Source organism: Homalodisca vitripennis, chromosome 5 (genome assembly GCF_021130785.1).
Source record: "Homalodisca vitripennis isolate AUS2020 chromosome 5, UT_GWSS_2.1, whole genome shotgun sequence".
In the NCBI taxonomy this organism is placed as follows: domain Eukaryota; kingdom Metazoa; phylum Arthropoda; class Insecta; order Hemiptera; family Cicadellidae; genus Homalodisca; species Homalodisca vitripennis.
The window spans coordinates 74,542,418-74,566,770 of record NC_060211.1 but is presented as its reverse complement, the minus strand read 5'-3'; the positions used below and the strand labels follow the sequence as shown (position 1 = coordinate 74,566,770).

The 24,353-nt window shown below is 31.3% G+C and overlaps 2 protein-coding genes across 2 annotated transcripts; both read left to right on the top strand.

Annotated features, from left to right (window-relative positions):
- The first annotated feature begins 2,116 nt into the window (after positions 1 to 2,116).
- LOC124362377 (lysosomal aspartic protease-like) lies at positions 2,117 to 20,893 on the top strand. The gene is made up of 9 exons (XM_046816816.1): positions 2,117 to 2,361; positions 4,906 to 5,047; positions 6,866 to 6,992; positions 8,496 to 8,614; positions 10,124 to 10,320; positions 11,618 to 11,740; positions 16,737 to 16,878; positions 18,040 to 18,132; positions 19,425 to 20,893. Exons 1-9 carry the CDS (start codon positions 2,195 to 2,197, stop codon positions 19,692 to 19,694), a joined length of 1,380 nt encoding a protein of 459 aa, XP_046672772.1. The 5' UTR covers positions 2,117 to 2,194; the 3' UTR covers positions 19,695 to 20,893.
- Positions 20,894 to 21,849: 956 nt separating this feature from the next.
- Positions 21,850 to 22,509, top strand: LOC124363518. Its single transcript, XM_046818766.1, has one exon. The coding sequence runs from the start codon at positions 21,850 to 21,852 to the stop codon at positions 22,507 to 22,509; it is 660 nt and encodes a 219-aa protein (XP_046674722.1).
- The last annotated feature ends 1,844 nt before the right edge of the window (positions 22,510 to 24,353 follow it).

Genomic DNA, 24,353 nt, shown 5'->3' with positions numbered 1-24,353 from the left:
TTTATCGGAAAAAGTACAGGTGTACTTACAACCACGTATCGTTTACAGCTTTTACAAGCTCTGCATCCTTCAGAGACATTTTACGATTGACTATGGGAATTTTCTTGTTAGAGTCGTATTAACTCATCAACTCACCAACTCACCAAATAAAAATCATAAATAGTCAAAATATTCATTGGGGAAGCAAATTACTACGAGGTGTTAGAATAAGACTTTCTATAGTTGGGAATTTAGACTTTCCCCTGTTCTGATATGTCGTGTGTTTTTCCTCTTAACGCCTGGGTTGATTTTCTCTTCTCTGAACTTCGTAGTGTTTAATCCAATTTCTTTCTATTTTTCTTATTTCCTTTCTTTTATTAGTGACAGTCCATTGCCGCACTTTCTGACTCTCATGTACTAATTGTCTTATTACCTGACGAAGAGGATGGAATTCAACCTTCGGAACATTGTGTTGCACATTTTGTAGCATACAACGATGTCGGCAAATTTCCAAAATCCTTTTCAAACTTACATCGTCAATAACAAACTGGAAGCAAAGAACTGTTGTTTCTTATATTAATCAAATTGGAGTTCTATCCATTTTTGGAAAAAGATGGGCAAGAGATTATATTTGGCAGCAGGATGGTGCGCCATCCAGTGCTATGACGAAGTAAAACATTGATTTTAATCCTTTAGGGTGTACAAAACCACTGAATAGCCGCCGAAAACTTGTGTAGTATGGACCGTATATACGTATAACAAAGTAATTGTGAAAGATACAAGTATCCCCAATGACCATAACTTGTCGTACTAAACCTTTACCTTAAGATAATGAGTTCACTTTTGAGTTCGGGGTGATGACCTTATTATGTTACTGATTTTTTGTATCACTGAACGATGTCAAATGCAGGAAAAATCCTGTTTTCTTCACAATCCTTCTATTGCCAAAAACAAACTTAAATAAAAAGAATTGTTGTTTACTTAGAAAATGCGTTATCAATAAGTGGATAATAACGCAGTGTTGAGATTTGAGTTTGTTAAAATCTACAATCCTTTCCTAAGCAATTTATGTAAATTGAGGCGTATTACAATTATTACTATTTCGCATTATTACTATTATATAACTATTCCTGAGAAAACATCAATTTTAACTAATAATAAACCAAATGCTTTCATCCGTCCTCTACTACACTTGTCCATTTTATTATATTTATCCTTAAATGCATGTTAACATGTCGGTATTTCAGACTGTTAAAGATAAAACTAAGAACTGCGTGTGGAATATTGGATGAAATGGAGTTAAAAGTAGTAAACACATATGTCGGCTGATGGCAGAGGTAAAGAAAATACTCGATGGGCAGAACACAAAGATAGAGCAGCAATAACTTTGAATTAAACTAGATATAAGAGATAACAGCTTTTCAAGATGCCCCTATTGAAGTATCAATGCATGTCACGTGAAATTGGTGTCAAAGCATTAAGACCAAAATTTTAATTTCATTGCAGAAAGGGAATTGAGTAATTATTAGGAAATGTGTTAGACCATGTGTTATAAATTCGCAATTACCTTGATAATCGGTGAATAACTCGTAATGATGTATGATCTCAACTTAATCTTTAAATTAGTTTTACCCTATATACTGCAGGCTAAGTTAAAATTTAGGGCCTTCATTGTTAATGATGTAAAAAATTAGATATAAATGTACTTACAAGCAAGATGGTAATAAGAAAATATGAATGAGGCCACGAACAATACTACCCTTCATTTAAGTTTTTCCGAGTTAATTTTTACACTTAGATTTAAGTTAACCTTGACTTTTCAATAATGTAGACAGACTTATCTGTAACTCCATTAAGCACGCTTTGAGGATTTCGATATTGATTCCCCTGTGATACCTGTGAACACCCTCTTCAGATGTTTTAACAGTATTTCCAATATTATAATAGGATTGGTGGGATAGACAAAGTAAATATTTTTCGCTAAGTAAGTGTATTATATTTAAGTCTTAAGGTTAAAAATCGATAGTGGAGTAGGCAAATTGAAAAATTAAGTTGTTTGTATGTATAAAAAAGTCGAAAAAATTGAACAATGCTGTATTGTGCCAGAAACAGTAGAGAGTGTGAGTGTCGTTTATATGGTGCTATTTATTGTGATTGACTGACATCAAAAAGTGACTAAAGGATGATAACGCGACCAATCTAATCTCTCCGTAGAATGTACACATTACGTCAATTATTAATAGATGAACTATCAGACATCAGAAATGAATCAGCAGACCTACCTAGTGTCACATATAGTGCTCATAACCACCCATACCTTTCAATAATGTACTTCAATATATCTTTAACAATTTTGTTGCTGCCATGCCTGTTCACATTAAGGTAGGTTTAATATTGTATGATTGTAGAATATGTCAACGAATTTTAAATCCAATCAGCAGTTATTTACCAATACACTTACATTCAAAATTGTTTTCAAAAACTATATCTATACTACAGGAGCCACAGAAAGTTTAATTAAAACAACTAAGGTTAAACTAAGAAAGAAGTACATGAACGGAACACAAAACGAATACGTGTGACAATTTTTATTTGTTTTTTTATTATAATATGATGAGCTATTTTTTAACCATATCCTAATTGTTCTCGAAAAACTGTTTTACCTATTTTCCAACCAACAAAAAAAATACAGTTTCCTAAGTATATGGAATTATGACACACGTTAAACCCAATTATATCAGAGTATGATGGGCATGAGGTTTGAAGTTTTGTCCTTTCATAACGTTATTTGATGAATTATAAGGAAACAAATATCTGATGTTTTTATGGAACTTTTCAGTCGTACCTATAAAGTGAGAAATTTAGCGAACGTTTTAACCAGACACATAAAAATGGCTTAATATTAAAATATGAATTTTTTCAGTACAAGCAGTACATGAATTTTAGTAAGTTAGGTGTTTGTTAAAGATATGTGACAGGAAAATTACATTTTTCACACCAATATTGTTTAATAAAATTACATGTGCTTTAATTAAAATCTTGCTTGACTATATAAAACATTATTAAAAATTTGATGTTTATAAATGTCATTCCCTTTAGTCGTCTGTTATACACATACCGTGAATAATTCATTTCCTTATCTTTTATAATATTTCTTTCGGCCTTATTATAAAACGACTCTAAAACGCAATTTAAATGTCTACAGCTCCTGATGTAGTGATAAAAATCTTAGTATATTTTTCTTGTCTTAAATATATCTTAAGAGGCTTTATTTTCAAAATATCAAATATATTCTAACCTAAAACCTGCTTAAGCAGTGAATTTTTTATCTCGTTTTCTACTCATTACCGTCTAGTGTTGTACACCTTATCTCTGATTCATTCACAGCAAGTCTAACTCTATTGGCACATTAGTACACCAGTTAATGAATTATGATCTAAGATGGATAAGAATAGTTTGAGGTTTAAACATAATTTATTTATAATAAATCGTACTAACACTGATATAAGAAAACGTTAGGTACGTAAATACTGAACTTTTTTATTTGAAAGAAAATTAACTAACCGATTAATTCTAAACATTTTAATAAATAATTATTTGCGATTGGGTTGGTTTCTAATTTCTATTTCTATGCCAATAAGCAGAATACTGTTATGAAAATAATTATGAATATTTTTTTTTAAATTGATTAGTTTCACAAATTCAAACTATTTCAATATTTTTATTTGTATAAGAAGTATTAAAATAATTATTTATCTGAAATAGATCGTAATATCATTTTTTCCTTGGTTATATAACAGATTTTTCCCTTTATGTCTGGAAGAATTTTCTGAGATCTGAGACTTCAAGATAAAAAAATTTGTCTTATAATTTTAGACTTCTAAATCTCACAGCGCTTTGATATTCGTTTCGTTAAACCTAATCTGTAGTGTGTTTATTATGTCTACCTGAGCAAGAAAGTGGATTGCAGATCATGAAACTATGTGTTACTCACAAAATGTTGCTTCATTTAACCAAGGCAAACGGCAAAAAGATCCCATAACTTAAAATAGTAAATCTCGTTGTTGTATTTGCTACGTAAGCAAATTAGCAAGCCCATGTGTAATGCCATTTTTGTGGTTCAAGGGATTCCATCAGTCTGTCGCATACTAAGGGGTTACAATCGAGAGGGCCCCTAAAATGACTGCTAACAGGGTGTACAAATGGGCCTTTGCCGGACCCGGAATTTGTTGAGAGACCGTTCATTCCCTAAATGATATCGAGAAGACGGTCAGGGTGGCAATGCTGGCTGGTAGTCAACCGACGCTTTCGGACAGATAAACAATTACCACGCTAAATCACCCCACCAATAGGAGAGCGATCCTTCCTTCGCAAGCGAAAGTTCATCAACCAGTTCATTTATTTTTGTAGTGGAATACACCGAACTAATTAAAATGACAACAAATACTCTTATTCTGACTAATGAGGCTAAATCTTACTCTAACTAGACAAGTTTTTAATATTATAAAGGCTATGTTCGTGTTTTATCACAGGATCATGCAAACCCTTAAAAATCTCGAGATGACCATCTTTAATAAGCCATTGAAAAACTTAAATGTACTGCCCCTGAAACAATACAGCCATGTTAAATCAAATTTGTTACCTGAATTAATTTTAATAATTGATTGGCCCTAAAGCTACCTTTGTATGCTTCTTACTATTCTGTCTATTATAATGTATTCATCTTTAGCCCAGGATGCAGACTGATATCTCCTGATCCTGTACCACCTAATTTTGATTCTGTCCTGGTTGCACAAATCCACATTTCCTCTAATAAACAATTCTGTTTCGTGGTCATTTATAAAATATATATTTCCTCTACTTCTTCTAACTTTATCAATACATCCATGATTTAACATCAATATTATAAATACTGTTATATTACAGCGTGGTGAGTTCAAAGAATATTATATCCATCAGCCTAAAGAAGCAAAAAACTAACGAAACTCTGGAACTCATTGGGAGCCATATGAAAGGTCTAAGACTACTTCAAGGTCGTGCCAACGTAACCTTGTATGATGTGCAAGATGTGAGTATTATATGTATTGACCAACATGTATGTACACTTGCTGTATGTACACTAGGATTGTTTTACTTATATACAAAATAGGAGTAGGCCACGCCACGTGTCACGTAATAAGGATTGTGTCGCTTTACTGAAATTGTATACAAGATTTGAAGTATATACCTACATCTATTAATAAGTCACATATTTAAATCCCTTTTCTATTGCCATAATACCAACGTAAAAAATTCACTACTGTTCACAGTCAGCTAAATTCTATGGAGTGACTTTCATCATAATCGAACTGTATATTGACTATGCAGAACTGATTCTTCGTGAAGACATTAAAATTTATTTGAACACACACGCACATGTTTATTTGAAAACAAGGACATACTTTATGCTTTATATATACTCGTATTTATATATTTTAATTATAATATTTTCTATACTTTAACATCGTTATTGTTATTTATATTATTACCTAATTAATAATGTCCTTATAAAGCATATATACGCACACGTGCCTTCTCTCGCACACACCTTCATACATTTTCTTGCACTACTCACTGTTATTTATTCATTACAAACAATAATGTTATATTAATATTTCTTTATGTTATTACAATATGTTTATTATTATTTTGTTGTCATATTATGTATGATTACTTTCATCTTATTATAGTTAGTGCTGTTGTTATAACTGTATTATTTAATTGTAATTAGTTATTAGTTATTTAGAGGATGTTAGGATCTTTGTATTAGACATTGATTTATATTTAATATTTTGTTTTCTACATTAAGCCAACTTGTGGAATTAATTTATCGTAATATATATTACCGTTAAGTGCTGTTACATTAAGTAAAATTTAAAAATATTTTTATATAAACATGGCATTGCCGTAGTTGTAAATAAATAAGTGATTTTTCAGATCCCTTTACTAACGCTCAGTCAATTGCATATATTATATATACCTGAATATATTGTTTATTCCTAAAACCCCCACAATTAAGGTGCTTAAGTCTGGTTTATATCACTAACGAATCGTCTCAAAGCGAGAATATGGTTAGAAATAATATATTTAAAGTTTTATTAATCCCGGCTAATGTTTTGGAAAGTTCCTTGTCAATTTGCACTATCTACATCGATCTGTACATTGAGCTTGGATTAACAGAGGCCAGAATTTGATCACCAGCTATGGCTACTTTCCGAATAATCAGTTTCACCTATGCGGGAAGTAACACAATTCTTATCAAAGATTACAATACACCACGTTTCACGTAACAAGCTTAACTGAGGTTGAGACTAAAATGTTATTAAAAAAATCATTTATAGACTCATTTAATTCTCGAAATGTCGTTCGGTCAGACATAAATAAAAACAATCGTATAGAAAATAAATTGACAAAAAAATTACGACCATCCAAATTTCTTGGCTGTACTTTCTCCATTATAGAACATATTACTGTCTACGTAGAAGTTAAGTTAAAGAATAATGGAAATTTTAAGGTCAACGGATGAAATCATTCTCAAGATATCTTGCCACGTGATTTATTCATTTATTTGCATAGCAATTTTCAAAATAAAACAGATTCGATGAGCTAGAGAGGGTACTACAAGGCAAGAATGCGCTTAAACTGCATCCTGTCACCTACTTTCAACATTGACTTTCCATTGTATTATTTATTTATTTTTCTCCTCTATGAACGAAAATAACACATGATCAAATCACAAATTATTCATGTTGTTTAAAAACTTATTGTTTCTGCTATTTTAACGTTGCCATCATCGTTATTTACATTGTCACGTGAATACTAACGTTTAGAACTGTTTTTATTTCAGACATATTACTATGGGACAATGAATGTGGGAACGCCTCCCCAGACATTTAACGTCATTTTTGATTCAGGATCAGCTGATTTGTGGGTACCATCTATCCAGATATGTTCCACATATCCTAGTTTTTGCGGTAAGTATACATGATATGTATTCGCATTTTTATTCTTTCAGAACGATCATCAAAGATTGTCTATATAATTTAGAAATCTTATGTAAGTTAATTATTCACCAGATTTCACATATTTTAGCACGAATACATACTCCATAAACTTAAATACCATCCAATTCCATGAATTAAGTTACCAGTGATTGAATAAAATTTAAAATAAAGTTATTCTTTAATATGTGATCAATATAATTCTTTTAATATTGATATTGAGTGGCCTTAAATTAATTAATTCATGCGTTAAAGAAATCATGAAAACAAAATCCGTTCCATCCTCCGTCTCAAGTTTATGAACTTTTATATTATTCATTATTTAACGTTTATACAAAAATGTAATTAAGTTCACTGTCCAACATTTGCAGTAAATGAAAAGTTACAAATCCATTGCATGAACGCCTCGCACCTTGACTAAGACAGAACAGAATTATTCACAAACTGATAAATAAACATTACATACTTATTGGGTCCAACATATTTATATTGTGGAAGACGCGTCACGATTATCGCAGACAATAAAGCTTTGGTTTGGATTTTCAGTCATTCTAACAATCTACCTATTATCTCAGTAAAACGCATATTTAATTGTCCCACTTTCTTTCAGAGTTCAAGTATGATATTGAGTAGAGAACAACACATCACCATGATATTGCTGATTACCTTTTCCGTTTACGAACAGAATTGCTACAGAAGAATCAATGATGCTCAATTTCTGCTCCAGATGGGCCAAATAGATATTTTATGTCTAAAAGCAGTATTGCTGCAAAGAAAACAAAAGCAGGCACTAATCTGGGACTACTACTTCAATAGCTTTTTTGGACATTTATGGGATTATTCACAAAACCACAGTTCCGTACCATCCTAACTCTTATGGACAGTGGGAGATATATGTGCAGACCGTAAAAACCTCTGAAAACTCAGAAGAACTGTCAGAAGAATTGGGACAAATTTAAATTACAAAAACATCTCACGGGACTTCGAGTCTCCAAATTGTACTGACACTTCATGACACTTCATCTTACTACTTCATCTGTTTTAGGGTTATAAGAACAAACCATTTCTTAATTAAACTGCAATTCAGTAAACGACTACAAACCCAACTGTTAAGATACATTTAACAGGGATGGGAAGTTTAAAAATAGAGTAAGAGGTATATGAGACTACGTAACGAGGTGCAAGTGAGAAGTTACAGTAGTTGAAGGAAACGAGTTGCCTTTTGGAAGAATCGAATCAAGGGCCGGACAAAAGTTACACTGTAAATGGACAGGGGTCAAATATGGTAAAGACTTTGGTTAGAGATGGAGGTTTTACCTATATGTTGATACTAAATCATATGTTCTCAGTTAACGTTTTTTAATGCTAAAATAAAAGTAGGCTACAACTATTGAAGTTTGGTTAATGAAGTTAATTATGTACTATGAAATCAGTGTCATTATGTATTATTTATGTAGCAACAACTTTTTTCACCAGAAAGACACAAAGTATATAAGTCAAGCACAAGTAATACCTACAAAAAGGATGGACAACAGTTTAGTATAACTTACGGAAAAGGCGGAGCTTCAGGTTTCGTGTCACAGGATAACATTGAGGTGAGTTCTAATTAAAGTATTTAAATCTTGGATACATACATGATTTTGGTATAGGAAGATTCCTATTTATTTGTAGCATTTTATCACTTTCTTAGTCCACCTGATCATTGAGAAGTCCAGTAACAATGATAAACATAAGCATAAGTCAAGGATTGGTACTCGATAGAAAAGTAAGGGATATTGTATACATAATAAGGATAATCAAAAATCTATGACAACAACTTACTTCGCGTCTTTGCCACAACCAGATGGACGTTGAGTGATTTTGGTTTTTTTCTTAATAAGTCCTCACTTCTCGGCGGGAAAAGAATTAATTTTCAATCCAAATACGTGTGGGTAGTAATAAAACAGTTAATTCATCGTCTAAAGTTTTGCTCGCATTGTCGCACAAACTTTACTCACATTTTTAGAAATATTAATAACAAGCTAACAACGCACAATATCTGCCCATTCAGGGCATTTGAATATTTTTCTTATGAACCTCTAATGGTCAAATTATGGTAATCACAGTCAGCTTTTAAAAACTGCCGCCATAAAAGCATTTGTTTGAGGCAAATTTGCTAACACAGACCACTTCATTACTACTGGTACAGTTGATACTGACATCTCTCTTAAAATTACTACGGAACTGACAGATATTTTTCTAAATCGTTTCTGTCCGTTCGTGAGAAAACTCTTGCCCTAGAGATTTGAAACTTGTTAAACAGTTCCAAAGTATATTCCCCTTAGTCCAAGAAAGAATTATATTGATTTTAGGTCCAAATTAAAAGGGTCAAAGGTAAAAGTAAAACTCTAACAAATTTACATTCATTCAAAGTTACACATAACGTAACTATGGTGGGAAGGGTTTATTCAATATGAATATTGAGTTTAGCTCCATTCGACCTTCCTCTTAGTGCAGAGACAGGAATCTGATGCTGCTACAGACTTAATTCCTGGAATCTGGAACCATGTTCGTCTGAACAGATCCAAAATACTCGGTTGTTCCATTATGCTTATAAGTCTTCTCAGAAGAATCGAAGCTCATTCAATTGTGCATCTGATGAGACAATGAATATATCAATTCACTTGGATTATACTATATTTTGTAATCTAGATGTCTCTGATGTCGAGACGATGTAAATTGTTTGTTATGAACTTTTCATCGTTGACATTTTTGGATCTCTTCATACGAACATGGCTCCAGATTCCTGGAGTCAAGTCTGTAACAGCGTTAGATTCCAGCGCTGCACTGGAGGAAGGTGAGCTAAATCCTAAACTCAACATTCAAATGTTACCTTGGTCTTACATCTAATTATCATGGAAATTAGAAACTTACAGAATAATCCAAACAATATAAACCAACTAAGATTCAAGTGGAATTCGTGTTTAAACAGAAGATGTTTTAAAAATAGAAAACCAAGTATCAATCGAATAAAAATAGGCAATGATCAAAATCATATTGTTACCTTGCAATTAGATATTAGTTGACAATGTACACTTAACCTTTATTGATATTATATGATATAGGTGGCAGGAGTACAGGTTACAGGACAAGTGTTTGGAGAGGCAACATCAATTGATAGCGCAGGTATGGCTTCATATTTCGATGGAATATTTGGTCTGGCTTATCCGAAACTCTCTAACATTGGAACTAACCCTCCTTTTGTGAACATGATTCGGCAAGGCGTTCTGGAGCAACCTGTTTTCGCTTTCTATTTGAATAAGTAAGTAATAATCACCAATGAAAGTAGAATTTATTTTATTTTTAATAATCAGCGTTCGCAGGCACTCCTACAAATTAGGTTACAATGCAACTGATTTGTTCGTCTAAACAATAAACACACGTAGATACAAAATGTAAGATGTTTCTAATGTGTTTACTTTATCACATTCTTCGATTTGCCGTGATCCGTGCAACAATATACGGCTACATATAACCTATTTTGTCGTCCATGACTGAAAAGGTGTAATTTAAACCAACCATTGATCTTCATAAGTGTGTTTTTAGTATTAAAAAATTTCGTTTCTTAAAAATTGGATTAATGTTTCATTTATGAGTTATTTTAGATTAGTTCCTTAATAAGGTAAATTCAATTAAGAGAAATGTTTTTGAAATTGGTTATTATGAATTGTTATTTTAGCAATTAATTAAATTACTTACTTACTTAAACTTAATTTAAACCTCGGACAACTGATAGTTTAACTATCCTACTTGCTGTGGACACGAAATACAGGATGGCTTTTTATTTTAGCCTATTTAAGCCACCATTGTGATCTTAGAAAACATGAATCTGACAAAAAAACTTAAAATGTGAAATGTTTCCTTTATTTTACAAAAACTTAAAACTGGCGCCATTTTTATAATATTTTATATAGAAAAAGTCATTTTACGACTCTATGTTTTCGGTATTCTACTTTATACTGGCCTTAATTACGAAGATATAAGACGTCCTTAGAGTTATTTACTACTAAAAATGATGAGTTTATAGTGTTCAACGTCTTGAAAATCATTTTTTTAAATAGGTGTTCATTCGAATGCTTTAACCTGTAAATATAATTTAAAATTTATGTTTTTTTAACGCAACCAAATATTAGTTGTAAGTGGTGTATGTACACTCGCGCGCGCATATGTGTGTACGATATTTTCTAAGATGACAACAGTGACCCGGTTTTAATAGTCACCCTGTATACCAAATATGTGTTTCCTTTTCAACGATCATGGTGTCTATAGTAAACTAAATAAAGAGACTGGAAAACCAGTTGAAAGTTTCAGAATGTTGTACAACGTGATCTCTTTATGTTATGACGGATATTTAAAGTTTAATCCATGTGACTTTAAAACTTATTTCTTGCATATAGTAACGAGCTGTTAGTATTAAAAATATCCTGTAATAATGGTTTTTTTGAACATTTTCTACAGCTTTTGCTTTATAGTTCCCTTACAACATGGATTATGCATTTAGCTAATTTCACGCTTTTTATAATGTCTAATGTGTGTGTGTGTGTTTTTTTTTTTTTCAGAGACGATTCGTCTGAGGACAGAGGGGAGTTGGTTCTAGGAGGCGTAAGTTCCGACCACTACAGTGGTAGCTTCACATACACACCTGTACTGTCTCCAAGTTACTGGATTATAAAAATGGACAGGTACTCCTTCAGCTGAAGTGTTTAGTAATAGATTTTACTACATAGACATATAAATTAAATGTAAATCGAAAAATTAAAAATCCGTACTCGGTTTAAGGACAACACCAAAAGCAACAACAAATCCAATGACGTTCGAATTATAATGGTTGGTGACTTTCTCAGCCAAAATTTAATAACATTCTAAAAATAATATCAAACTGGAGCGTTAAACATTAACAGGGTGACTTCATAGTTTTCGTTCCCAATTGGTTGCTTCGTATAAATAAGTACACTTGTAGGCTGCATTTTTTAATTACGAAGATAAAATCTCTAACTTTCAATTTAAATATCACATTACTTGATCTGGTTTTACTACAGTAAACTTAAGAAACTCAATATATTGTAAAATGCATATAACGCATGGGTAAAATATAATTTATAATATGGATTGAATAAATAGTTTTAAAGTTATTATATACTTATAAATCATGCATTAACTCTCTTAAACCTAAATGATAATGGTTTTACCATGTTTGGGTAATTTACAGTAAGTTCTTATTCTATAACCATTTGTATTTACTCGTACAGAGACTTTAACAATGCATGGTCCCATTAATACTAGTGAAAGTTACAACAAATCATCACTAACTCATTCCAACCAACAGAGTTTACTTAAAAACGCATTCCCAACTTTTCCAAATCCCTCTCGATTAAATAATGCATTTCAATAAGCAATCCTGTCTCTATTAGTTTTAAAAAGGTTCTCTCTTCATTACTAATCATTAAAAAGACTACAGCATAAAACAATTGCTTAAAGTCGTTGGTTTTTACTCTTATGTAGCATTAATTTTAAAATTTTAAAGGAAACCATCCTTTTCATTAAAATATGATACTATGCCAAATATTCATTCTAAAACTTGTATAAAGTGGTTTTATTCTCAAGAGAGATATATATATATATACACACTTTTCAACCAACATTTTATCACTAAAAATACTTCTTCCTCGTCTATTTTACCACTAAACAATAGAGCCCTTTCTGTTACGAATTAATAATTTTGTATTTGGTCGTTTCTGTCACATACAAGCTAAGAACACGTGTTTTGTTTAAATAAGCAAAGTAACATATAATCGAAAGACCAAATATATGTTAAGCAACTTTTAACACTTATTACTAAATTTGTTTAATCGCCAATAACGTGGTTTAATTTTCGATCAACTTGCTCAATCGGGACTCGAACCCGAGTTTATCACTGGCCGAGGGAGCATGTTACCACTACACTGGAATATAAGATATTGGAAACACACTTAAAATCCGACATTACTGTTTATTATTTTCTAAAGGCTATTTAATTTAATTTTAGAAAATAGTAATGAAACTATAATTGCGTTTCTATTTATTTCATTCATAGTTTTCCTTTCTATGTTGTGTTTACTTCTTGAACCTTAAGGAGCTTAAATGCATGTAAATAATATGAGTTTATTTATTTTATACAATTTAATACTACAATATACTTTATTTTATCTTTGGTATTTTCAATATAAGTATTAATAAAGCCAACAAGATCTATTGTTCAATGTTGTATTTAGAAAAGCTTTGATTATTGGCATACACTTTTGAATATAAATAGGTAAAAAATTTAGGATATTCCATTTCGTATTTTTTTATGTTTTAATACTTTTAGTATGAAATTATGCAAACTAAGTTTTGCAGTTAATCATAATCAAAAATATAAAATGTATACCAAAAACACTGTATTTACAACAGAACAAGTTAGTTACAACATATCGAATTTAATTTAACGGCCAAATTCTATTTTGTTAAATTCTATCATGTTGTATTATGACCTAAAACAAAATCTTTACCATACCACAACGAGTGAAATTAATCGAATTTAATAGTTCAGTAAATTTAGACTACAATGGAGGGACAAGACATTTAATACTAACCCTTTATGATATTTGTCTAATTAAAATGCTATTCTAATATTAAATTGTAATGGGTTTTTTAAACGCTTAAATTTGTACAAGCCAAGAAGAGACCTTTGGTAAAATAATACTTCTCCAGTCGCCCATTGAGGATATACAACGTGATTGAATAGTAAGTTGCACCCTCCTTAAACTTTTTAATTATTTTAGATATGTGAAACATGTTTCCGACACTCTTACTAAGCTACAAAGGGTCACACTAATAAATCTAGTTTTAAAATTTTTGAGCATCGGTGTAAAGGAGGGTGGGGTTACTCAAAATCTTCAAGTAGCACTTATGTCTTGTAACATATAATTTGATAGGTCTTTATTATTCAATAAAAATACACTTAATTAAAGCAGTCTTAAACGTAAATGAGCTTAAACGTGATGCATATAGTTTAGAATAATATGAAATTTAACAAGTAAAGAAAAATCAATTAAGTTAAATCTTATTTAGGTAGTTAACTAAGATAAGGATTGTGGTATTGGGGAAACAAGTAGTTCGGAAAACCAATAACCTCTTGTTGTTTATCTAATTCGTAACTTGTGCAATGCTATACTTATCTAATCAGTTTATGACAGGTTTTCCCAAATGTCTAACATTTCGCTTGAAAGGTCTAGTTTGTTCACTTACCAAATACTGAGTGCTTAGTAGTTTTTATTCAGAGTAGTGTGTACACTTTCAGTAATCAAGTTTTAAGAATAATTAACACATGGTTTTTGCAATTGAAGGACCTGGTCCTTTTTCAGCGAAAGTTGAATATTTACTAAGAAATAAATCGATCGTCATGCCTTAGTTTGTGTTCTTATACAGTGCAAATTTCCTCTAGGCTTTGCGACTGTAAACCATTTTTTGCCTATCACTGACTAACAATGAAACATAATTTAAATTTGTACGTACTTTTAAGCGAATTTATTGTTTACACAACCAAAAATTGTATTCAATGGTTTTCAAGCACAGTATCAAAATATGGGGAATCATGTACCTCTCAATGTAGTGCTATGCACGGTTTCTCCCCCTTTTTACTTGAATTTAACCCTTATGAAAACAGTTTTGTAGATAAGGATAATTTGTTTTGATAATAAAAAAGTACTTAAATTTAATACTGTACTAGCTGTTACCCGCGGCTTCGCACGCAATATTTAGAACCGAAGTCCTTATATTACTTAGTAAAAGCACTTATGATGTAAAATGATGGAGTTCTATGAAAATGTTAAAACATAAGTAGGCATACATCAAGTAGATATTATTTAAGTTTATGGCAAATATTATCAGAGTTTAATTTCATAGATATATCATGTTCTGCACGTGGAAGAGCATTTCTGGTTCAAATTAATTATATTTCCAACGTCACAACTGAGCCCGCATTGTTACCCTGATCAAGAAAATACAATACTCGGGTCTCGGAAACCTACTTCGGTCAAAAAGCGTCTATTTCTAGCCTTTATTGCATATTTTAGGTCTAAGATATTTCCAGAACCATAGTAGAGTTTGCCTTGTCCTGACGAAGAAAAAATATATACTTACGTACAACCGAGAAGCCTACTTCGGTTTAAAGTACCTACTTTAGATCGTTTAACTTCACTTACTATGTCAAATTTCAGCTTGCAATATTTCCTCAATCAAATTCTATATACGTTCGATTATGCAGTTCTCAGAAATCTACTTTGGTCAAAATCGTCTTCTATCGGCTTCTGTAATCTGTTTTCAGTCTAAAATATTTCCAGGGACATAGTTGTTTGTTTTGCTGCCTTGATAAAGAAAATATACTCATACGTAGGACCTATTAAGGCCAAGGGGCAGTAATACCTACTTCCTATGTACTTTCGGTATAAGGGGGAAATCCTTATTAAGGCTATGCAACATTCCAAAATAATCGTTATTAAAGTATTGCGTTACACTTGTTGTTTGGACTGTAGCCATAGAAAGAATGAATCGTTAAGGCATTTTAGTGTTCATTTCTTTGTTTTTCCAAAAGTCACTGTTAAATGCCATATCACAATGTCAAGGAAGCCCATCAGTTTAAAGTAACTTATATGAAAACATTCATAACTTTTTTCATTAAGGTTGGTTACAAACCTATTTTAAATAATATTTCACATGCATTAGATGATTTAAATTCGTCACTGGCGCGATCTGGAGTAAAATTTTGATATTAACATTTTATTTACTATCTGCATTGCACTACTAGTCAAGCACTGTTTACCTAATATCTGATCAAATTTGCTTAATATCTGATCAAATTGGCAATGCTTTTCCACATTACAGTGCCTAAGTGTATTAATATGTTTATTTGTATTACCTACGGTGGGAATAGCTACAAGACGTATAAAAAGCTCAGTTGCTCCATCGTGCTTAAAAACCGTGTCATAAACATCGTTGTGCACTCAATTGAGCACCCGATGAGCCAATGAGAATATCTCTTTTACATATATTACACTATATTTTGTAGTCTGGGTGCATGTGGAAAAGATGTAAATAAAAAATTTTGAACTTCTTTACTGTCAATTTTTTTATCTCTTCAAACGAATGACAGGAGTCAAGACTGTGACAGTATCAGATTTCAGACGCTACACTAAGAGGAAAATGAATTGGATCCAAACTAAACATTTACATTGAATCATCCCTTCTCGCCATACCTGCGTTATGTGTAGATAAAATAAAATATCACCCCAACTTTTAATTAAAACATTAACGTTCCGAAAAGTTAAATATGAATTGTACTTTTTAGTAGTGCGTTTATATTCAACACCTTAATAGTTTTTTCTATATTACTGAATTTGTAAGTATGAAATTTTAGTAATAATCAGTTTTAGAATATTAACTAATATTCGTGTTTTTATTTAACTCTCAATTATATTTCAGAGTATTTTTGAGGTAAAATACACTTTTATATTAGCATCGATCGATTTGTAAAACATTTAATTCTCAGAAATTTTAACTGTCTTTTAGAACCATACATTTATGACATATTTTATTTTTTCATGGTGACCTCAAATAATTGCATTATAGTTGAATATTTTGATTAATTGTTTTATTTTGTAGTGTCCAGATCAATTCAAATGCAGTGAGCGGTTCACAACAAGCCATTCCAGACTCCGGAACAAGTTTTATGTATGGACCTTCTGATGTTATGAATGTTATTATTAATGCTATTGGAGGCCAGTATCAGAACGGTTTGTATATTGTAAGTAAATACTTCAACTTGATAACATTCATTTATTTATACTTATACAATTCCAGATGTTATTTTTATAAAATCAAAAAGAGATTTATAATCAAATTTCATATCATATTCTACAGTTTATTTTTTACCAGATCAACACGATTATAAACTCATTTTTATTGCGGCCGCTAACTCCAACCTTAACCACCCATACCCCTAATAGCCTAGACTGTTTTGTGTTCATATCCTAAGAGAACAAAAAACGAAAAGGTTGGGATAGCTAGGCATTTTTAGATTCTGTGTTTGATTCTAAGCTAAAATTGAAGAATAATTTGTTTTCCCCAATTTGTACTTCGTTTTGCAGCTATTCGCCTTTTTTGTTATAACAATTGTATCTTTTTTGTTTTATTTACGAATTTTACAAACTTATAAGACACAACAAAAGTTTAAAAATAACTTTTCCCTACCAATTATACTTTATTTATACAATCGGTTAAAAAAAACTATTTTATTGAAGGTTTCGTATTACACTGCTATTTAAATCAGTGTTACGTAATTAAAAACCAAAATTGAAGCAGACTATTGAACCTTTAACGTCTAATAAATAGTAATGTTCTATATATAATTATGTGCGGTTGATTATGAAATAAAATAAAATGAAATGAAATAAAATTTTCAATGGTAAATCTTAATGCATTTTTTGTAATAGTCTAAACACTGTAAATTCAACAGTGCCTAATTGTACTAGTTAAATTTAAATAATATGGAAATAAACAATTATTCTTATTATACTGAAAGGCTAATAATTAATTTCCATATTTATTTATTATATGTAAATCTAAATGCGTACTAGATGTTTCCAAGGAAAAAATTGGTTTCAGACCAATACATATTTATAAAAAAAATAGTTGTACTTGTCAGCTACAACAATAATAATGTATGTTGTAGTGTATACATTATAAACTGATGTGCGATAGTTAGGAACAGTTTGGCTTTAACAAAGTTTTTAATAATGCTGTATGAAGTGTGCTTTAAATGTTGATGCGTCAGATGATTTATTGGGGACGTTTACTTTGCAATTATGATTAAAATAACATTTTGGGGACTCCAAACATCCATTTTTTCAAATGAAACAATTTTGGTAACATTGACACTGTGCGGATACTTTTACTATTGTTCCAGGTTCCCTGTTCCTCGACCGAAAGTTTGCCCAGTGTGACCTTTGTTATCAACAGCACACCGTTTGTATTACTACCAGAAGATTACATTGTTAAGGTATTATGACTATAACACTACTATTATTAGATATGGTGACTGTTCCTAAGGGAAGAAAAAGATATTTGATTGTGTACAAACACATTCCTTATTATTCTGTTTTGTTCAATGATTAGTTTGTCCATTATCGCATATATAATGTTATAAATCCTCTGTCACTACATTCGAGACTAATTTAAAACTTATGAAGTTTTGGTAAACTCGACAGTAAAAACAAGCTTAGTTCTTAGGATAACGGTGTTTATTTCATAAACAACGTCTAAGTTTTTATGTTTGTACCACCTCACATTGGAGTAAGTTCTTGCAATATTTAGTTCTCGCTTTGGAGAGCAGTCAACAGATGTTAAACCTAAACAGGATATAGTTATTAGTAGAATTACTAATACTTGCATGATTAACATTGTTGGCAGTTGAGGCAAAATTCTGTTAACTGAAGAATTTATTCACACTTGTATAAAACATTTCGTTCCCATGATATATTGTGAGCTACATTCACACGGCGTACACATAGGTCCAGTCTCTATCACTGGTTTCAAACAGTTCCTACACTTTTGAGCTGTCTTGAATACTGTTTTAACATTGTGTTTCCTTAGTATCATCTCTGCTTTATCGCTCGTTCCTTGAATCTAAGGCAAATATGCTAATGTTATTATTTTCATTTTGAAATTTATATAAATGTGGTACATTCTTGCATGTAACGTTTATAATTTGGTTTTTTAATACCTTTTTAATGTGTGTAGTACACATACACACTTTCTCCAGTAATGTGTTGTATAATGTCCTCCTGACACATATACAGTCGTTTGCTTATTATTAATATAAGTAATATGACTTGTAGATATATTACACGTCTTCAACAGAGAAATAAAAGTATTTAAAGAATTGAATTTTGAATTTTGGTATCCAACGGTGTGAACGAGAATGTTTAGATATTATTTAAAACCTTAGATGGTAAAATAGCACAACATTGTAGTTATTAAACATTTTAACAGTAACGTTCTAAACAGTAGCGTATTAGAAGTGGAAATCAACGATTAATTCTTAGGCCTATTAGTTACTAAAAATATATGTAAGAGAAAACTAGTTATGGGAAAATGTAATGGTTCTTTGGTAGGTATTTCAACAGGTAAATGAGATATCCCAGTTCGAGTCTCGTAGCAGGAGTTTTTAGTGTTTATTAATAAGCATTTAAAATGGTCTATTCTTACATAAATCTTTAAAACTCTACAATTACTGTCATATAATGACATCAGGAGACGGATTTAAACTTGTTTGTGGATTTTCTTTTTTAGATTTCTGGAGTATGTGTCAGCGGTTTCATAGGAGAAACCAGCTTCCCATTCTTCATCCTTGGAGATGTGTTCATGCGCAAATATTATACCAAGTTTGACATGGGAAAGAACCAAGTTGGTTTCGCTAAAGCGAAAACTATCGGGGATCCCTCGACGGCAAAACACGATTCGGACGACTCTAGTAATAGTGCCTTTATACTACAAGACATTAGTGTTATAAAACATGTGTTAGTCATACTGATAATTTGTTGCTCGCATTACATATATTGAACTTTAGCTTAATGCTCAACTTAATATTAAGATTGTGCACATAGTTTACTAACAACTGTTTTCAATATTTTAATGATTGTAAAACCGCATTCCATTTTGAGTTCTTGAATATTACAAACATTTTTAATTAATAATAATTGCAATAAAAACTTTAAAACAGTGACGGACATGATATTAAATTATAGGTTATTAGATTTAAGAGTAACTTGTATAATAAGATACTAATTTTTAAACTTTTATTATTAATATGGATTGTTTTTACAACAAATGACTCTAGGACTGATATTTGTTTTTTTTATGATTGGTTTTGGTTTTGCATGGTTTAGTTTAAGGCATGATTTTCGGAACATGTAGCACTATTTTTAACACCATCATTAATATTGCTGATGCATTCATTAATGGAGTGAAGTGCAATTAGATATCAAGGCCATCAGCGAAGTCTTGAGTTTCATTTTAAACTTAGTGCAACATCTCTGGATTTTTGTTTGGAATTCTTTAACTTTTAATTACCTTTCTTTTGAAATTGTATGCTTTCATGGTTTTCACCTGAACAAGAGAGCAGATATCACTTATCGAAACTTTGTGTGTAAAAAGTACACAAACAAGTGATATTAATTGTCGTACAAACATATACAGAAGGCAGTTCATAGAGTATCAACATTTAGATACAAAATTATAAATCTATTTCGTTTCCTGACTAATGCTTACACATAGTTAAAGTATTTAATACAATATTATGTATATATTATATATATATTATATATATATATATATATATACATACTGTATATATATATATATATATATATATATGCTCATTTGATGATGATACGAGTTTCCTTATATATTTATAATATATATATGAAACTCGTATTATCACCAAATGAGCATCGTTCTAACGGTGTACTTGTTAAGATAACTATTACAAATATGAATATTATAGTAGATGTACGAGAGGTATGACAACGTACCTGCAGATAAAAACATTCACGTTCAATTTAAAACATTCATGCTAACTATCCTATAAGCTACTGGAATTTACTTCTCGTACGTAAATTATTTCACAAATTATCTTTAGTTAGTTTTTTAAGAGGCTTTCAGTATATACCAACATATATACATGTGTAAACAGTTAAGATATTATTGACCAAAGACATTTTTTTCTTTAATTAATAAAGAATTCCTTAATTTGTGATGTATTTTGAGTTTTGAATCTCCCTATTTTGTCTTTTTTATATTGTTACTATTTAGAATAAATATACTTTTTCTTGCTGTTTTTCAAACAAAGTATATTTTTCAACTGCATCAAAAAATTTTATTATTATTTATCTTATAACTAGTCTACTGTTTTATTTCAAAAACTAATTATTTTATAAAATGGTTTTATACTATATATGTCAGTTTATACTCGTAAACAATTTCAATTACAGCTTTTTCGAAATATAATTTTCAAATATAGTTAAATATATATTATATCATAAATCCTGTAGATGTTGTAAGGGAAAGACGGGCAATATGGTCAATGCGGGTAAAGTGGCTACCCTAGGTTAATCTGCTGGATATGTCTGCTATCTAGTGGAAATCGCCACAACTAGTTCACACCGATGGCTTTTAGTGTTCTCTGTGTGTCTAAGTGAGCAATCGTTCTTAAATTCTTGTTATTTTTTACGTTTTTCTACATGTATGACTTTTGGTAAGTAGGGAGTTGTAATAGTCCAGCTCAGGCAGCCGAGCAGATAAGACCACTCGCTTATCGCTCCGTGTGTACAGGTTTAACGTGATTGTGCGTGCATCGTTGTATCGTGCACGAGTTACTGTTGCAAGGAAAACTTTTAATTTTTAAAGAGTTTCTTTTACGTTTTCTTTTCTAAATGTCTACCTGTGGCGCTTGTAGTGCCCCAATTAATGAGGGTATGATATTAAGTGTACCGGAGGGTGTAATCGTTTCTTCCACGGTGCATGTGTTAAGACCGAGAGTGATGGAGTAACAACAAGGTCTGTGAAGAATTGGAAGTGTTCAGACTGTCGTCAGAAGACCTCCAGTAACACATCATCCTCATCCACGAGCACAGCCCTAACGCAGGACTTCCTTCTCCGTGTTTTAGAGGAGTTTAAGAATGACATGTTTAACGAGTTTAAATCTGTTAGAAATGAAATGGGTGAGATGACAACATCAATGCAGTTTTTGTCAGACAAGGTTGATGCTTCCAATAAGTTGATGGACGAGATCAGGAAGGAGCTGGCTTTGACCAAGAAAGAGAACGAGGGTTTACTTCAGCAAAATGTAACACTGAAGAAAGAAGTTGTAGATATGCAAGAGAGAATGAGGAACTTGGAGCAGTACAGCCGCAAAAATAACATTGAGATCAGCGGAATTCCTACCACACCGAATGAACATGTGAACGACATAGTGAAGGACCTGGGAAGTGCTTTGGGAGTGGAGATACTACCTGCTCAAATTGCAGCTGGTCACAGGATCCCATCCTTCAGCAAGGCCCGTGCACCCGCTGTGGTGGTGAAGTTCCACGACAGAGCTGTAAAAGAAAATCTCCTCGCCAAGTTCCGGGAAGCTCGACGTAGAAGCGCTCACCTGACAGCAGACAAGATCAACAAGGCTTTTCCTCCCAACAAGGTGTATGTGAATGATCATCTGGCTCCGGAGAACAAGCAGTTTCTTGCCAAGCTCAAACAAAAGTGTCAGGAGGTGGGTTACGTGTTTGTGTGGTGCAGAGACGGAAAATTTTTCATCAAGAAAAATGCTGACTCTAAAGTTCAAAAAGTAAGTACCTTGGCTGTCATCGAGAACATTAAATAAAAATATTTTATACTCCACAAAATAGTATTTGTAAAAATTTAAAATTTATTTTTTTCTAAATTTTAGGATTTAGGTAAATAATATATACTTAAAATAAATTCTTACATAAAATGTTGTAGGGTCGTTTTTAGTTAATTTTCATGAATTCACAAATATATAAATATAATCTAAATTCTTTTTATGATTCTGAAAGTAATGATGGTTTTTTGACACTATTATACGCTAATATTAGTAGTATGAGAGCAAATTTCATTAGCTTTCTTGCTGAGATAAGCCAGCTTAAAAATAGAATAAACTTTTTAGTGCTATGCGAAATCTGGATAAATGAAGATGGCATGAGTTTGTATAAGCTACCTGGTTATAATATGCTTTTTAATTGTAATAACAACTACAGAGCCGGTGGAGTAATGTGTTATGTTAGTGATAGTATTATTGTTAATCAGATTGATATAAATATGATAACAGCTGATGTATTGTTGCCAAACATAAGTTATGAACGGGCTTTTTTAACTTTTTTATTTATATCGTTTGCACAGCCACTCTGAAAGTGATTTTATTACTGAACTCGAGAACAAAATTCAATATATTAATAATCATATTGTATTAATTGGAGATATAAATATAAATTTATTTTTATCTAATTGTAAATATGTACAATACTATAGCAATTTCTTGAATAATAACGGCTTAATTTCGCTAATTAACAATCCAACAAGAATTACTCACAATTCGCGTTCAGTTTTGGATCGTATTTTCGTTCGTCACACTAATGTAGATTCTTTTGAAAGTGCTATTTTTGATATGGGAATCACCGATCACTGTTTGCTTGGCCTTAAGCTGGACTGCGGGTCTAAATTTAAAAGGTTAAATACAGTATTTAGTAAAGTTTTAACAAAAAGAACTCTATGTGATTTTGATTTATTACATTTAAAATTAAAGGCAGTTAAATGGGATGATTGTTTGTACTCAAGTGAAGTTAATATCAGTTACAAAAATTTTTACTATACTTTCAAAAACACGATTGAGGACACTCAGGTAGTTATTAAAAAGCATAAATTACTTAAAGCAAAATCTCTTAGCCCATGGATAAATTCAAGTATTTTGTATAGGCTCCAAAAACGTAATAAGCTGTACAAATTAAGAAAGAAACGTCCTTACGATTAGGCTTTTAAAATATATTTTGACTCATATTGTAATAGGCTAAAACATGACATAGATAGTGCAAAAAAAACTCTTTTATAATGAATAAAATAAATTTTTGCAACGGTGACTCGACGCAAATTTGGAAAGTAATAAATGAGGTAACAGGTCAGTCAAGGAGCAAAAATATTGAACACATTGTGTTAGATAACGGTGAGATTTTCAGTGATCCTAAAGAGATAGCTGAAAGGTTAAACTCTTATCTTATCACTTCGCCTCTAAATAAAGTCATTTTTCATTTCATTTCATTTCATTTCAAAGTCAGGACATACACCTGAACCCTACCTCTAGCGTAACACCACTCACACTTGCTGAGCATGTGGGCCAACACTTAACACAGTCCTTTTTTATTTCTCCCACAGATGTTAACAAAGTATTAACAACAATTAAAAATTTAAAAAATAAAAAATCATCCGGTTTTGATAATATAACTGTCGAAATTGTTTAAAAAATCTGCGGAAGTTATTTCACCTGTGATTGTTCATATTGTTAATCTTAGCTTTCAAAACGGCGTCTTCCCAAACATACTAAAAACTATTAACGTAGTTCCGATTTAAAAAAATCTACTTCAAGAAAAATGGACAACATACGACCGATTAGCCTGCGATTTTTTATTCTGAAAACAATATTAATGATATCCGGCA

What these genes read in the sequence shown, in the direction of transcription:
- LOC124363518 (XM_046818766.1), top strand. Translation starts at nt 21,850, where the DNA reads ATGGGTGAGATGACAACATCAATGCAGTTTTTGTCAGACAAGGTTGAT.
- LOC124362377 (XM_046816816.1), top strand. Translation starts at nt 2,195, where the DNA reads ATGTACACATTACGTCAATTATTAATAGATGAACTATCAGACATCAGA. An exon ending in TGTCACAGGATAACATTGAG is followed by an intron (nt 8,615 to 10,123) that starts GTGAGTTCTAAT and finishes TATATGATATAG; the next exon opens with GTGGCAGGAGTACAGGTTAC. An exon ending in ATCAGAACGGTTTGTATATT is followed by an intron (nt 16,879 to 18,039) that starts GTAAGTAAATAC and finishes CTATTGTTCCAG; the next exon opens with GTTCCCTGTTCCTCGACCGA.